The following is a 12,858-nucleotide window of genomic DNA, read 5'->3' as shown; positions in this document are numbered from 1 at the left end:
TTTTGAACAACTGCTTCTGACCATTGCTCTGATGATTTGCGCTTGGGATAACTACCCAAAATCTTTATGGGTATCATCATCTAAATAAAATTAAAACGCATACAGAAACCTATCTTAGTGACCCCTTGCACGATATCTACCTCTTCCTCGCCATTTCCCTCTGCCACCATGGCCTCCGTGACCACCGTGACCTCCTCGATGTCTTCCTCCATCATCCCGATCTCTGTCTCTTTGTTGGTCGCGCTGTCTATCCATATCGTCCTGGGGAAATTCCATTCTCATCTCCTCGTCCTTCTTTTCTTCCGACTTGAGAGTTGGCTTTTCAAGATCCTTTGACCATTTAGGATGAGCGCCCTCCTTGCAATCCGGCCCATCAGGGCAGAAACCAGCTAGATAAAAGACACAGAGCTTCTTACGCACGTGCTTCTTCGAACAGTTGGGGCCGAGAGGACAGAAGCCCATATCGTAATGAGGACAAGGCGGCAGTCGACTTTGAGGATCGATGTGAAGATAGAGACACTCGTCGCCATTAGAGCAGTATCCATTTCGCATGAAAAAATTACACTCGGGCATCTTTCGTAGGTTGTACTCGTGAAGAAACTCGCAGTGCTCGCCCTTTTTACATAGGCCACGCAGCCAATGTTTGCACACGAGCGAGTTGAGACCGCCAGTCGGTTGTGATGTCTTGGAGTCGGAGACGTGCCGTTCAGGACATCGCGTGCCGTTCGGGCAATGGCCTGACTGGAAAGCTTTGCATACTGGTCGATCGGGGGAGAGGCCGACCTGGTAGGTTTGTCGGAGGAAGGGTGAGAAGCGGAAGTTGTAGGGCGTCGCAGAGTGATTGAGGATGGTGGAGGCGAGAGATTCGACGGCGACGGGCATGATGGGCAAGGGGCTCAGGCAGAGCGCCTATTATTGATGGTAAAAAGAAACAGCTGTTTTGATCTTATTGGCGTGCTCTCTGTTCCGTTGCAGGGCCGTTGTAAATGTTGCTTGGCGCGTGGTGAAGTTGCTGTGTTGATGTCAAGATCAAGGTCAAAGCTAACTCGGCTAGCAAATTCCAGCTGCAGGTGGTATCTTAGCGGCGCAGCTAAGGTTTGTCAGCGACTGGGATGGCTTCTAAACCGACCAACGTCACTCCACATGAGCTTTGTTTCGGGATTGTTTATGAGATGTCTTTAATTTTGAGTATAATTATTAATGTCATAACATTCGTTAATTCGTCTGAGTTTGAATTAAATATGGATATAAGAAAGTTCCTGCTCAATCTGCCACTCCAACTCCTTCCTTGCGATAGGTAGCCAGTTCCTACCCTACCTAGGTAGGTACGATAGGTCAACTTGCCTCCTTTCCCTCGTGAGATGTGACTTAACCTCATCCAAACAAATACTCTAGGTCGACTACTTGGTCATCAAGACTCCTCATCAGGATTTGTAAGCACTTTCGTCACCAACCTTCTTACCAAAAACGATGCGACAGTTCATATACCGATGAGCCTTGCCTTTCTTGAGGCTCTGGCAAGCCTGGGAGACCATCTCTTTTCTCTCGTCTGCCGACATTCCCAATGAAATCAATGGTTTGATAGCCATGGCCCCAATGAGATCGGAAATATTCGCTTCCATCATCGTCCCGATGTCCTTTAGTCCCTCGTCTTTTGGCCAAGAAGAAATGGGCACTTTCTTGTTTACCACATCAACTTGAGTGAAACCAGCAGAGACGAGAGTCTTTTGAACGTTACTCTTGCCAAAGCTGGTACAGCCGTACTTTCGTATTCCCCGAACGCAGGTATCGAAAAACACTTGCAAAGGGTCATCTTTCTTCATGGTGCCGTCATCGCAACAAACTGTGTAGTCGAAGTCTTGGAACTCGATCCATCCACCACTTGCTATATGTCTTTTTTTGTTAGTGGGCGGATATCCCTAGGTGGTATGTCACTTACTCATAGGCGTTAGCGACCATGGCGTCTAGATCAAGAAGAAACCCAGCCATTCCCCTAAAATGGACCAGATCGAAGTCGTATCCGTTCGCCCAGTACGGGTCCTCGCAATCTTCAACAAACATGCATGCATTTAGCGGCATCGATTTGGGCTGAGTCGGCGACAAGTCGGTCCCAATTATGCTCGCACCTGGATACAAGTCGGCGACTAAGGAGTTGTTAGCAAGTAACCGCTGAGTCGTTCGCAGTCAAATCGTTACCATCTATTGCCCAGGCTCCTACAGGTGGTCAGTACAGTAGTGGTCAATTGTTGAAGCACTCACCATTGCCTGTGCCAATATCGATTATTTTCTTCGGTTCGTCACCAATGTTGGACAAGAAAAGTTCTCCATCCTGCAAATACGGGAACTTATTAGTACATTCGAACTTTGTTCCGTTGCAAGACTTGACGTACAAGAAGATGCTGCATCAAAATGTGCTCAAACAACTCGCGGCATTGTTCGCCTTTATCGTTCGGCAAAGGATATCTCCCACTCAAATAGGCGTGGTACCGTCGCCCGTTAGAGTGTTCATAGTCCAACATGCTCGGCGCCAGTGAAGTGCAACAACTCGATTCATCATCTTGTTGCACACACTCAGATTGATCGTCTTCAAAAACAAAATCATAATCGTCCGTGTCTTGTTCCGTCGGTGTGTATATCGTCTCGATCCCCGGCTCAGAGATCAGAGAAAAGGAGTGGCTATCAGTGTCTGGCATCTTGCTTGTTGTCCAGTGGGTTAGAAGTCGAAAGCAAAACTACTCGAGGTGTGTCGAAGATGGGCCCAATGCACTTTATCATTCTTGATCATGGTTGCGCCACAATGATCGTCCCTGTGAAACCGACCAAAGTACACAAGGGATGGACACTTATTACTCGAGGACATCACGCAAGAGGGTCATGGGAATACTGCACGTTTGCTACCACGATGCCAAGACCCCTCCTTCTTACAAAAGCTTTCGCCTCTAATATTGGCAAGATTGGCATATATGCGGTATGTTTTTCAGCTGCCTACATATTTGTGCGAGTTGTTGGTGATAGGATATGCGGATGGCGCATAAAGACAGTCTGCGATTCGACTGTTGGTTCAATCTCTGAGTTGGGGGTGCGGTGTATTGGATGTTTGTTTGCTTCCCATGGACCTGATCCGCCTCGCCCTGCCGAAGAAGGCCGAAAACCCCCCTCAATAGGGTCGAAGCTGAGACAGACATGAATTCACTTGGACACAACAGGCTTTCACGCATTCCACCGACCAGGCTTGGAAGGTGTTGGTTGTCGCCCTGCCATTTCAGCTCCACTAGACAACTTTTGAACACGATTGTTTGTTTGACAGATGTCGAACCTAGCACAGACAAAATCAACAAGGGTTCGGCTTGGTAGTACATCTCTTTTCACTTCCTGCTGTTCAATGTCGCCTTGACTATATACGAAGGAGCCCTGCAGGATTCCCAGCCGTCTGCCGCCAACTTGCTGACCACTGAGTCTCACGTGCAGCAGAACTATCATTCACTTCCACCTCCGCATCAATACGCTTGTATCGGGTATTGCCTTTCGGGTAATTGCTCAACATACCAGCCAGAAGCCATGAGATATGTCAATGCAGCTGAGCGGGGATAGATAAACTCTTGCCGTCTTGGCTTTATTTCCGACCTTGGGCAACCAACCATATTTATGTGTTATGGTTCTGAACCTTGACACAGGGATGTCGGGTCATGGTTTCAAAATATTGCACATTCGCATGAGGTGACAATACTTTTACACATAATGAACACAAATATTGCCCAACAGGTACAAATTTATCTGAAGCAGAATCGAGGCAAAGCGCTTTCAAGGACAAACATTCATAATTATGCACTGCAGCTCTGACATGTTGCAGATTTCAGCCTCTCACTTTATTTGAGTGCGAGGATGGCTTCTAAAACCAACGCTAATTTCCACATACCAGTTGGGGTGCTAGGCAAGGCCAAAGCTCAGAGCCCAGCCATTGGTTTACTGCCAGGAGTCAATTACTCACCACGGCGATTCTCTCAATTTCAAGTACGGTTGTGTACATCAAGGCACGCACATGCAGGCGCGCGAGCTTTAAAACAGAATTAGAATGGTTATGGTTTGTAAACACGGTCCTGGCTGGCTCATGGGCGCGAACTTCAAACATACCTAGCTTCCGGTCCACTGAAGATTGAGCCCAATTAATCATCCCTGACGGTTTTTAATTATGGAACTAACTTCACCACTCGGCGTAGCGCGTTCCAAACCTTCGAGAAGTTTGATGGCAGGACGAATTTACGGAGCCGCACGGTTGTTCGACTGTTTATCGAGAAGTTGTGCTCTGACTCGGCGTTTCTGGAACTACCCTTGCGCAAGGACGGGTGCTGTACTGTACCTGGATCGTCCTGATACTAAATCCGGACGTTGTAACATCAAGAACAATGCCACTGAGACCGTCTCATCCCTTGAACTTTGCTGTTGCTTCCCGATACTGCGAGGATACTGATCAGAAGTCAAGTCCTATTCAAATAATGCCTCGACTTGAGCCGAAGCAATATGCCGCCTCGGTCTGCGCCGAGGTCCACGGCTCATTTTAAGAACGTGACTGCCGTTCTATGCTGTTTTTAGGTATTAAAGATGCATGTCATCTACTTGTCCTTCTGTCAAAGTGTTTCATCTTTGCGCATCGTAACAGGGATATTCGATGCTTCGGGAAGGCCGCTCCATCAATGCTTCCGCATCACCGTTCGGCCTCAGCATCTAGAGGTCAGTTCGTCTTGCCCAAAATCATGTCTTCAGGTCAATAGTTCAGGGTCTGCTTACACGGACTCTATTTGAAGGGGAAATACTAGTGTTCTCCCCCCGGATCTCCGACTCCATTTCAGGGCTGGACCGCCAAGGACACCAACCGTCATTTCATGAGGCGCATATTTCACCTTCTCAACAAGGCCCGAATAGGCCTGGTCAAAGCATCAAAAAAGGCAGGCTAACAGCAGGTAGCAACGCGATCCGACAGGATAGCTGCACTTCACGGTCTCCCAAGAAGCCTCTGCTTCTCAGCTCTAACAAACTCAAGCGCGTTTGTGTTTTTTCTCATGCCTCCCCGCAATTATGTCATGTATCAGTACTACCGACCGAATCCAGGACCCTCCGTAATTTGGATGCTAGTCCCTGCTCTCTTCGCATCAACTAGATGACCCTCCTTCTATTAGCTAGTTGCGCTGGCGTGGTGTTGAGCGTTATATAGCTTGGATCCTTCTCGTTCGCAATCATGAATCTCATCAGCAAGTCTTTGGTGCCTAACGTTGTTGACCGACACACCAGCTCTTAGTTGTACCTTGAAGATCTTGATCCCAGGTTTATGCAGGTTCTCGCAGGACACACTTGAAGCAACAAATACTCGGTGAACATTTTTCTCTTATTCTTTAAAGCTGTACCAGATTTATCTTTCTTCTTTCTTCTTCCTCTTGTATTGTTTTCTCTGTTTCTCAAATCGCCCATTATGAGCTCCTCGAGAAAGTCAAAGATGGCTTCGAACTTGTCTGATGTCATGTTCACAAATGCTGTGTACTTCCCCAACTATCGGATATACCAGGGAGATACACCAGGCATGCTCAATTACAGTTGCATTAACCACGTCTATTACGCCTACGCCAGTGTTTCAGCCGATGGTGGTGTCTTTGTAAGTTTTCACTACAAGTCTCGGCAGTGGATGATACTGACTCGTTTAGTTGAGCGATGAGTGGGCGGACGCTGGTGCGCCTGTTGACGGTGTTCAAGGAGGTTTGGGATCTCTGATGCACCTTAAGCAAAAACATCCTCATCTCCGAGTTGTTTTGTCAATTGGTGGGGGAAACTCGTCAGAAATCTTCCCTGTCGTGGCATCAAGCACTCTTCTGCGAGACAACTTTGCTCGATCAGCCAAAGGACTTGTCGAGGCCTCTGGTCTAGATGGAATTGACAGTGAGTCATTCGAGACTGCCTCGATATTTTTACTATGACACCAAAAACTAACCAACTTCTTCAAATAGTTGCATGGGAGTACCCCTGTGATGCGCAACAAGGCTATGACTTTCTGGCTCTGCTGGCAGCCGTCCGAATTCACCTCCCCGAGGAGCATTATGTCCTCACCGCTGCACTTCCTGCAGCCAAGGCTGTCTTGCAGTTTCTAGATTTGATGGAGATTGCCGAATATTTGGATTTTATCAACTTGATGGCTTACGACTTTTTCGGCTCGTGGACCCCCAAAGCCGGACACCACGCACAACTTTACGCCATGGACAAGGAAGAGACCTCGGCTTCTTCAGGGGTTTCGTATCTCATGTCAAAGGGATTCCCGCCCAAAAAGATCCTACTCGGCATCCCGACATTCGGACGAAGCTTCCTTCACTGCACTGGCGCAGGACACAAGTACAAGGGCATTGGTGGCGCCGAGGATGGTACCTTTGAGTACAACCAGCTTCCACGCAAGGGCTGTAAGGAGGTTGTCGACAAACGCCATGTGGCAGCACAATGCATGGGAGCAGATGGTGGCTTCGTGACGTACGACAACCCAGACACCGTCAAGATGAAGGCGGGTTTTTGCAAGCAAAAGGGACTAGGGGTGAGTGGCCTAACTGTGGATGATGAAGGATGTGTGTTGGGCACAATACCAACATCATACCATTCGATATTGATGACATATCGCTAACTATGGCTTTCCAGGGTCTCTTTTACTGGAATGCTCCCGCTGATTCCAAGGACAAGTCGAGAAGTTTGGTTGCGGCTGGCTTCCGTGCCCTACACTCGTCTTCGTCCTAAAAAGTCTTTACCGCTTCTTGTTCGATTACAACCTGCTTTTTGCATACTGGACGTTAGCGACGTGGCGTTTGATTTGTCTGCAGAGCGGGCATATACTGGGGCGGGTATTAGTGTTTATTATAGATTTCCTTTATCACGATATCACGGGAACGAAATTCACGGTTGGGAAAAAGGAAGGTCTTCTGGAAAGACCCAAAAATAGAGGCAAGGATACAGCCATCGTGAGGACACACATAGATAGATTCAATAGACGGGGCCGGCGTTAACTTGGGCAGCTGTATTAGTGAAGGCTCTGGGTGCCTAACTCTGACCTCAGCCCAACTCAATCAACTTTTTTTCATAAGCTTGACTTGACCTTTGATGCATAGTGACCATCTCCCTTCGGCGCACGACTCGTCGGTAACCCAAAATAGTACGATTTCGAATAGAGAATATTGTGACTGTTGAGTCAAGTGTAATATAAATTTTTTTAAAGGGTGTTGAACAAGTCAGGCTGCAGGAAACCAAAGCCATATCGGGCAATAAGCGAACAAGTCATGGGTGACAAAAGACGTCAGAGTGCATGAAGATGCAGACTCTTAAACCGCGGTGTATAAGAAAACGGAATTATTATCCGAATGTCAGTACTAAGAACTATTAAAAATTATTATCTGCAGACCATGTCATCAAATCTAGTCCGAGTCTAAGCTGTTATCCATGTTGGCGAACATGAAGCATCATTTTGCACCAACACACCATACAGTCTTTGTAGATATAGATATCAAAAATTCAAATCTGATCTGAATAGACACCTGAATCAAATATGATCCTCTCATACTAAGAATATGTCTGCCTATCTACTGTAGATTATGTTTTGCAGGTGGCTGGTTCCCAGACATTCATTCAGTCACATGTCAAGTCACGATACTCCTCCATGCATATTGCATATGCAGCTCAAGTTAACCTTTAACAACGTTGAGCCACAAACAAAGAGCTCCAAAAACGGGCAGAACTTTGTCAAGGTGACTTGAAGATCTGACCATATTCGATCTCATCTCGTACAAATCATATCTTGTTTGTCTTTCACAATACAATACGAGGCAGATCATGACTTATACCAAAGTACCCACGTGCTGATAAGATAAGCCCTCATAGTTCCCTCCGTCATCCCATCATCTCATCCTCAATCTATATACAACCAACTTCAGACAGCTTAAACAGCTTAGTGTTAGCAAGAACGATCCACTGGAAGTAAAGATGCTTCTGGTTCGTTCGCTTTATCCCTGCCACTCTAGAAGCTCAACAGCACAACCTACCTCTCATCAGAATGTCTACTACCGATAGAGATGCGTCTCCCGCGGATGGGCTTTCGCCATCCATCAAGGGTGGTCCGGATATCGGACTTTCGCACGAACAATCTCCCCCTGCTGTCGACCAAGCTGATCCGGTCGGGACTGAGATGCCCTCCTTCGAACCGCTATTCACACTATTGACAAACTCAACTACGAACACCACCGTTCATCCGCGCATTCACTACCTCTTCTCAGACGACGACCAGTCCATCCTCTCTACGCCCTCTCAAGATCCATCCCACCGCGCCCTCGTCGTAGACCTCGCGCCTGCCCCTGAAGGTTCTGCTAACCGCTGGGCCGTATCATGGGCATCCAGCCTGACCCCCGACTTTGCCGTGACAGAGTCTAGTGTTGCAGTGCAGCAGGGTGAGGGTGACGAGAGCGGCGGCGCGATACTCCGCGTCGAAGGCGTCGAGCGCGAACCAGTTGAGGCGCGACCTGATTCCCTACCTAATTCTGGAAGCGGCGCTATAGGAGGCGAGGACGCTGATGTTTTGGCAGAGGACTTCCGGAGACGCATGGGGGTATTGAAGAAGGTTGTTGATGAGAGTGAAAAGAGACGTATGGTTATGGGGCAAAACGAACAGAGTCATGAAGTAGAAGACGATGGGGGTGCGCCGGATGAAGCAGTGCTAGATTATGAAGACGACAAGGGGAAGGGAAAAGCGTAGGCTGAGCATGATTAATTATTGCTGTGGGAGACTCTGAATCGCCTTTGAGACTTGTGTCACAAGATATAGAGAGAGACGTGCTATCAGCATGACCTGGTAAGTTATAACCTGCCGTTCTGTTTTGCATGCTAATACTAATATATTATCAGATGGAGACTTGATAAAGCTAAAGCTTGGGCAACATAAAACGATATCGATATCACGTCCAACATATGGTGGATTACCAGTTTCAGGTGGACCAGACACCTTTGGGTATGGCTTGGCGTATGGAAATTGTTTGACGAGCTTTCTGAATCGTACTATATGTACGGATCCTGACGCTCTTGTATATTATTACATAAATTATTTGCAACGACTTCTTAAGATCCCGCTACTATTGAGATGGACATCCATTTGACGTTGAATCACGAACCACACACGAGTATCAGACAAAGCAGTTAAAAAAAGGGAAATGTGATTAAAAGCTCATACTATGAACGCCCCCATCAAATGCAATTGATAAAAGAAAAACCAAGCCAGACAGCGGCAGATTCAAACCCGGTTGTATCAACAAAAAAGAAAACATACAGGCTATCGGGCTATAGCAGCAGTTATAATCCAATTGGGAATACGCAAAAAAGACAAAACAAACACAGCCTGACACTGCTTTTTATTCCCTCCGATTCGAAGCTTGTCCGTTTGGCGTATAGATATCCCGAGTTTATAGTAAGAGGGGAAGTCGCCTTATATATGGTTCGAATACAATGAGTCTTTGTTATTCTCCGTCCAACTTGAATATTTAGTTGTTCGGTAGCTGAGGCATGTGAATTCTTCCTGCGACGCTGCTGATAAGAGAGGCGGCCTCGTTGCCACCAGCAACGCGACGAGCTAGAGAGGGCATGACAGCTGTGTGCATGATAGCGTCAGAAGCGGCCTCGATGGCTCGTCTCTTGTTGTTGTTACCGCCGTTGTTGTTGTTCTGTCCCTTGATAACAAAGATGTAGATGAGGACGATAATGACAATAACGATAATAATAGCCACTGGAATAAAAAGTTAGCAAATCGCTACGTGACAAGTTCTGGCCGGAAATACATACCACAGATACCCAGGCAGATCCACTTCTTCTTGCGTGTCTTGCGGGCAGTGTTGACAGCTACACCAATTTCCTCGTTACCCTTGTCGAGGTTCTCGACAACCTCCTCACCCTTCTGCTCAATCTGGGTGACGGCAGCCTCCTGCTGAACAACGAGAGTATCCATGTCCTGGAACAGCTGTGCCAGCTCGACCATCTGCTGCTCAATCTTCTGAAGGGCCTGGTGACGATCTTGGACAGCGCTCAGGGCAGCACGAGCGCGACCCTGGCGGTCACTCTGCATCATGGCTTGGCTGAAAACCTGGCCACCAGTTGTGTCCTCAACAGCAGCCTGGATCTCCTGCTCAGAGGCGTCGGGGCGAACGATGCGGTACTGGCGGGCCATCTGGTCCTGGGTTCGCTTTCGGAACTGCGACTCAACCTGCTGGTACTGGGTAATGGCGGCCTTGAGACGGCGATCAATACGAGTGACGTGAGGGTTGTTCTTGGCAGAATTCGCCTCGGGGTTGGATTTGACGGTGCGAACTCGCTCGGTGAGCTCGCGGTAGAGCGACATGGTGTCAGCAGAAAGGGAATCGAGCTGACGGTTGGCAGCACTAGAGCCTGAGCTATCGGCATCGTCAAGGGTTCGCTGCTGGATCATACGAAGCTGCTCGAGGTTCTGCTCGACGGTGTCGATTCCGCGGTCGATATCGCGACACTCGTTGAGAATAGCATTGGGGTCACTTTGAGCAAAGGAGCTACCGTTGTGAGCAAGGGGCTCCATTTCGACGCTACCTATCCCTCAAATCATGTCAGTAAGTGGTGGAAGGAAATCAGGAAACCAAGCCGGGAAGTCTCACCACCATAGCCCTGAGCTTGCGGGCTGTTGTAACCGCCACCGTTGCCATAACCGTTATCGCTGTAGCCCTGGTCAGGGGCATCGTAGGGATTTTGTCTACCGTATCTAGGACGCAAGTTAATAGGTCGGTCGGGAGAAGGCGCGCGATTGAAGTTGATCTTGAACATACCCGTACTATTGAAATGTTAGCAGATTGTACAAGAAAGTTAACGAAACCATGATGCAGAAACAAGCTTCTTTTGCGCCGATTGTGGAACGTTCAAAGATTGAAGCAGCATCAAAACAGGAGTAAGACGAGGGTGGACTGAATAGGAGGCGCAACTGACACTCATTGTAGCGACTGGGATGGAGCTCTAAATGGTTGTAGAATGTGATTCTTTGTGTAAATTTCACCTCTTTTTGTCGAGGATTTTCGTATTCGAACAATTAATTGCGATGATATCTCTTCTCTTGTGTTTGTTCCGTATCGTGTCCGTGTTACGATATTACAGTTGAGTGGTTCTCGTCGCGCAGCAAGGAGAAAGGAGTAGATGTGAGAGTGAGAGTGAGAATAGGTAATCAAGGAGAAACAGGTCCTTTTTTTAGTGGAGTCAGGTCGACACAGATACGAAAAGGTTAGGGAAAAGGAAAAACAAGATGGCAAATGAAGAGAGTAAAAAGTAGGAGAGAGAGAGCGGAGGGTGTAAGGTTAAAGAAAAAAACACAAGATTCAAGGATCTGGAAATGAGACGTAATGGGAGTTTACAAGGAAGGGCCCAGCAAGGAATAATAATGGAGGAATGGGGGAGAGCGAGCGAGGCCGAGTGCGAGATTGTGGCTACCAAGGTTGTAGTGAAAGTGGCAGTGACAGTAGCAGCATAGCAGTTAGCCACTGAGTAATTAGCGGGTCCGGGGGGTGTTGGAGGGCGCTTGAGGGACGCCGCTCACTGCCATTAGCGGTCCTAGAATTACACTTGACCTTAGCTTAGCCTTAGCTTAGCCCTGTTGAGCAAGCCGCACCTTGCTTACTCCGTAGGTACATACAATATTGCCCCTGGTTGATGGTCATGGTGATGCAGGGTCCAATCGTTGTTATCCAAACATGTAAATTCCAGTCGAGGCGTTACCTACGTAAGAGACTTGATCATGTTCTCGGTTCTGTCTCCATCGTCATACATAGTCCAATAGTGTCTTGGTTAAAACACAGGCGATGTGGTATTCGGTATGGTCAAAACCAGAGATGCAACAGCCAGAAACACTTGAAGAGTCTGGACAATCATGCGACACAGACACATTCAATTGGATTGAGAAGGATAGAGACCTGCAGTAGTAACCGGGGCTATAAATGAGCTTAACATGGATGTGGTTTAGAGTGTGATGACAGGACAAAATAATACAGGACGATATCACCGGTATAGTAGCACCTACTTTGTTCGGCTTATTCTATTCACCTCCCTCAGACAAGGGGTTGATCCCTAAATAACCACAGTCCTCCTCCCATGTCTCTCTTTATTGGTGATGCCTTCCCCACTGTTTCACCTTTGAGCGGCTGTTTTCCATCCATCCTTGGATCGTCAAGAGTCTGAACTGCAAAATCTGTAACAAGTCTGGTGTTTTAAGTCCAATGATCCGCAGATTTCGGCCCTATCCGACGATATCGCCAACATGATTAAACTATGATTCACCAATTAATGGATTACACCAAAGTACCTCTCTAAAGGCTAACAGCTCGCCTTGTGCGAGTGAGCCTCAGCTCAGCAAAAATGGCGTCCACCCATTTCAAAGACAAGGGAGGGGTCTCGAATAACCCCAAGTTAAGCTTCGCCGCGTGGGTCAAGAGTAGCTCGTAGCGACATTGCCAAGGGAAGCCAATCATTTGATCGCGAGCTATTTGTGGTATTTCCCGAAGGAGATGAGATGAGAATCCAGTTTCCTCAATTTGGATACAGACGATCATCCATGTGAATGTATACCGCTATTCTGATGGTAGCTAAAAGGTAATGAGTAACTCGAGCCATTATCAGCCAAATCTATAGCATAGCATAATATCGTTGCCACTAATAATTCATTAATACGAACGGCCAATGCCTCTCGTAATCTTCTCTCATCAAGGATCTTTGGTTTACTCCACCATTCGTCTTACGTGCGGAGATCCGTACATACATACATAAGCTTCACACCTCAAAGCCGTTCAGCCGTCT

The 12,858-nt window shown here is 47.6% G+C and overlaps 5 protein-coding genes across 5 annotated transcripts; 2 read left to right on the top strand and 3 right to left on the bottom strand.

Moving 5' to 3' along the window:
* Nucleotides 1-114: 114 nt before the first annotated feature.
* Nucleotides 115-882, bottom strand: FSST1_003792 (uncharacterized protein; the record flags this gene model as incomplete). Its single annotated transcript, XM_083229904.1, has 1 exon — nt 115-882. One exon carries the CDS (start codon nt 880-882, stop codon nt 115-117), a length of 768 nt encoding a protein of 255 aa, XP_083087222.1.
* Nucleotides 883-1,424: 542 nt separating this feature from the next.
* On the bottom strand, nt 1,425-2,693 carry FSST1_003791 (S-adenosyl-L-methionine-dependent methyltransferase; the record flags this gene model as incomplete). The annotated part of the gene is made up of 5 exons (XM_083229903.1): nt 1,425-1,893; nt 1,940-2,144; nt 2,197-2,214; nt 2,260-2,329; nt 2,391-2,693. The coding sequence occupies 5 exons, from the start codon at nt 2,691-2,693 to the stop codon at nt 1,425-1,427; spliced, it is 1,065 nt and encodes a 354-aa protein (XP_083087221.1).
* Nucleotides 2,694-5,488: 2,795 nt separating this feature from the next.
* FSST1_003790 (glycoside hydrolase superfamily) lies at nt 5,489-6,762 on the top strand (the record flags this gene model as incomplete). Its single annotated transcript, XM_083229901.1, has 4 exons — nt 5,489-5,644; nt 5,694-5,925; nt 5,994-6,565; nt 6,667-6,762. The coding sequence occupies 4 exons, from the start codon at nt 5,489-5,491 to the stop codon at nt 6,760-6,762; spliced, it is 1,056 nt and encodes a 351-aa protein (XP_083087220.1).
* Nucleotides 6,763-8,068: 1,306 nt separating this feature from the next.
* Nucleotides 8,069-8,764, top strand: FSST1_003789 (uncharacterized protein; the record flags this gene model as incomplete). Its single annotated transcript, XM_083229900.1, has 1 exon — nt 8,069-8,764. The coding sequence occupies one exon, from the start codon at nt 8,069-8,071 to the stop codon at nt 8,762-8,764; it is 696 nt and encodes a 231-aa protein (XP_083087219.1).
* A 778-nt stretch (nt 8,765-9,542) lies between these two features.
* Nucleotides 9,543-10,845, bottom strand: FSST1_003788 (t-SNARE; the record flags this gene model as incomplete). Its single annotated transcript, XM_083229899.1, has 3 exons — nt 9,543-9,784; nt 9,841-10,620; nt 10,680-10,845. 3 exons carry the CDS (start codon nt 10,843-10,845, stop codon nt 9,543-9,545), a joined length of 1,188 nt encoding a protein of 395 aa, XP_083087218.1.
* Nucleotides 10,846-12,858: the final 2,013 nt, after the last annotated feature.

The sequence above is a fragment of the Fusarium sambucinum genome, chromosome I, assembly GCF_050947815.1.
Source record: "Fusarium sambucinum isolate potato_lamoka chromosome I, whole genome shotgun sequence".
Classification (NCBI taxonomy): Eukaryota; Fungi; Ascomycota; class Sordariomycetes; order Hypocreales; family Nectriaceae; genus Fusarium; species Fusarium sambucinum.
The sequence above is the reverse complement of the archived record's forward strand: the minus strand, read 5'-3'. Positions and strand labels throughout refer to the sequence as shown.